We start from the raw sequence: 2,340 nt of genomic DNA, 5'->3' as shown, positions 1-2,340 counted from the left end.
AAGTCCTTAAGTTATACAATAACTGATGATACAATGACATTACTTCTAAACTAAATGATTGGTTATCTTAACATATTTTTTTCTTTATAAAAACAACACAACATCAGTAAGATAAAGCACAAATGAGCTACACTGTAATGACATTTAAAAAGAAGTACTGTTTTAATTGGTTAAATCTTCTGTTTCTGGACCTCCTAACAGAAGTCATTATTACGAGAACACACACAAACATACGGGATGAGTTTAATAAGATCACGTACCTATCCCACTGTCCTATGCAAGGTCCACAAGCATTGGCTAGTACAACACCTCCAAATTCTCTCAACACTTTGGCCTAAAACCATAACCAATTACATTCAAGTTTGTGGCAAAACAAATTCATGTAAGAAAATATACACACACTTCAATATTTGTTAAATTTAAAGCAACAAATGATATTAATTAAGTCATCACATCAAAGATGTAATCAGCACCATAATTTAATAACAGAAGTGGAATAATAACGTCTTTTAAATATTTTATTGTAACTTATAAAATAGATATGGATAACTTTGCAATGAAAGTCAAATGTATTATAGTAACAGTGCTTATAAGGACATCCCGTGTATGCAATTAGACAAACCTTGAAAGTCAAATGTATTATAATAACAGTGCTTACTAAGGACATCCCGTGTATGCAATTAGACAAACCTTGAAAGTCAAATGTATTATAGTAACAGTGCTTATAAGGACATCCCGTGTATGCAATTAGACAAACCTTCAAAGTCAAATGTATTATAGTAACAGTGCTTATAAGGACATCCCGTGTATGCAATTAGACAAACCTGGAAAGTCAAATGTTTTATAGTAACAGTGCTTATAAGGACATCCCGTGTATGCAATCAGACAAACCTCTTTATATTTTAAACATTGAAATTACACAAACGAAATCTGAGATTAACAGTTAATTAAACAAATTATTCTTGGTATACACAAGAATATTGGTATTCTATACACAATAACGAAATAGAAGAATACTTAACACAGATATTAATTATCTATAGTCATTGTACTAAAACATAATTCTACACACAATAATGAAATAGAAGAATACTTAACACAGATATTAATTATCTGTAGTCATTGTACTAAAACATAATTCTACACACAATAATGAAACAGAAGAATACTTAACACAGATATTAATTATCTACAGTCATTGTACTAAAACATAATTCTATACACAATAATGAAATAGAAGAATACTTGACACAGATATTAACTATCTATAGTCATTGTACTAAAACGTAATTCTATACACAATAATGAAATACAAGAATACTTAACACAGATATTAATTATCTATAGTCATTGTACTAAAACATAATTCTATACACAATAATGAAATAGAAGAATACTTGACACAGATATTAATTATCTATAGTCATTGTACTAAAACATAATTCTACACACAATAACGAAATAGAAGAATACTTAACACAGATATTAATTATCTATAGTCATTGTACTAAAATGTAATTCTATACAAAATAATGAAATAGAAGAATACTTGACACAGATATTAATTATCTATAGTCATTGTACTAAAACATAATTCTACACACAATAATGAAATAGAAGAATACTTGACACAGATATTAATTATCTATAGTCATTGTACTAAAACATAATTCTATACACAATAATGAAATAGAAGAATACTTGACACAGATATTAATTATCTATAGTCATTGTACTAAAACCTTAAATATAACTACCTGAATTTAGTATATCTATAGATTTATAAAAGAAAAGAAAATTCTGAAGTAACTTAAGGGTTAATTAATCAACCTACTTGGCCATCACGTTCAATGGTAGCACGAATCTGTTCGGATCCAGGAGTGACTGTGAACTGTGACTTAGCTTTTAGACCGTGGTCTAGGGCTTGCTGTGCTACGCTGGCAGATCGAGCCATGTCTTCATAGCTGCTGTTTGTACAACTACCAATCAAACCTAAAAACATCACATTAATTGTCACTTTTTTCCTAAACTAGTAATAGATAAAAAGTTATAAAGTTTGACTTTGTTTATTAACTTTCTATTCAAGCAAGGGTTCTAATATATAATATAGATTATTATTAGTATTTTAATATTTTATTATTAGACTATGTAGTAAACTACCTACACTTATCTAAGTAGATAAATCTAATAGACTATGTAGTAAACTACCTACACTTATCTAAATAAATAAATCTAATAGACTATGTAGTAAACTACCTACACTTATCTAAGTAGATAAATCTAATAGACTATGTAGTAAACTACCTACACTTATCTAAGTAGATAAATCTAATAGACTAT

At 28.1% G+C, this 2,340-nt stretch overlaps 1 protein-coding gene across 1 annotated transcript in view; it reads right to left on the bottom strand.

Moving 5' to 3' along the window:
- LOC106475572 (aconitate hydratase, mitochondrial-like) overlaps positions 1-1,992 on the bottom strand; it is a gene marked incomplete at its 5' end in the record, with an annotated part of 19,630 nt that extends 17,638 nt beyond the window's left edge. The window contains 2 exons of the mRNA XM_013936251.2: positions 261-334; positions 1,835-1,992. Of these exons, the coding sequence (XP_013791705.2) occupies positions 261-334; positions 1,835-1,992 (232 nt within the window). The remainder of the gene's footprint in view (positions 1-260; positions 335-1,834) is intronic.
- Positions 1,993-2,340: the final 348 nt, after the last annotated feature.

This window comes from Limulus polyphemus, unplaced genomic scaffold, assembly GCF_000517525.1.
Source record: "Limulus polyphemus unplaced genomic scaffold, Limulus_polyphemus-2.1.2 Scaffold8821, whole genome shotgun sequence".
NCBI lineage: Eukaryota > Metazoa > Arthropoda > Merostomata > Xiphosura > Limulidae > Limulus > Limulus polyphemus.
The sequence above is the reverse complement of the archived record's forward strand: the minus strand, read 5'-3'. Positions and strand labels throughout refer to the sequence as shown.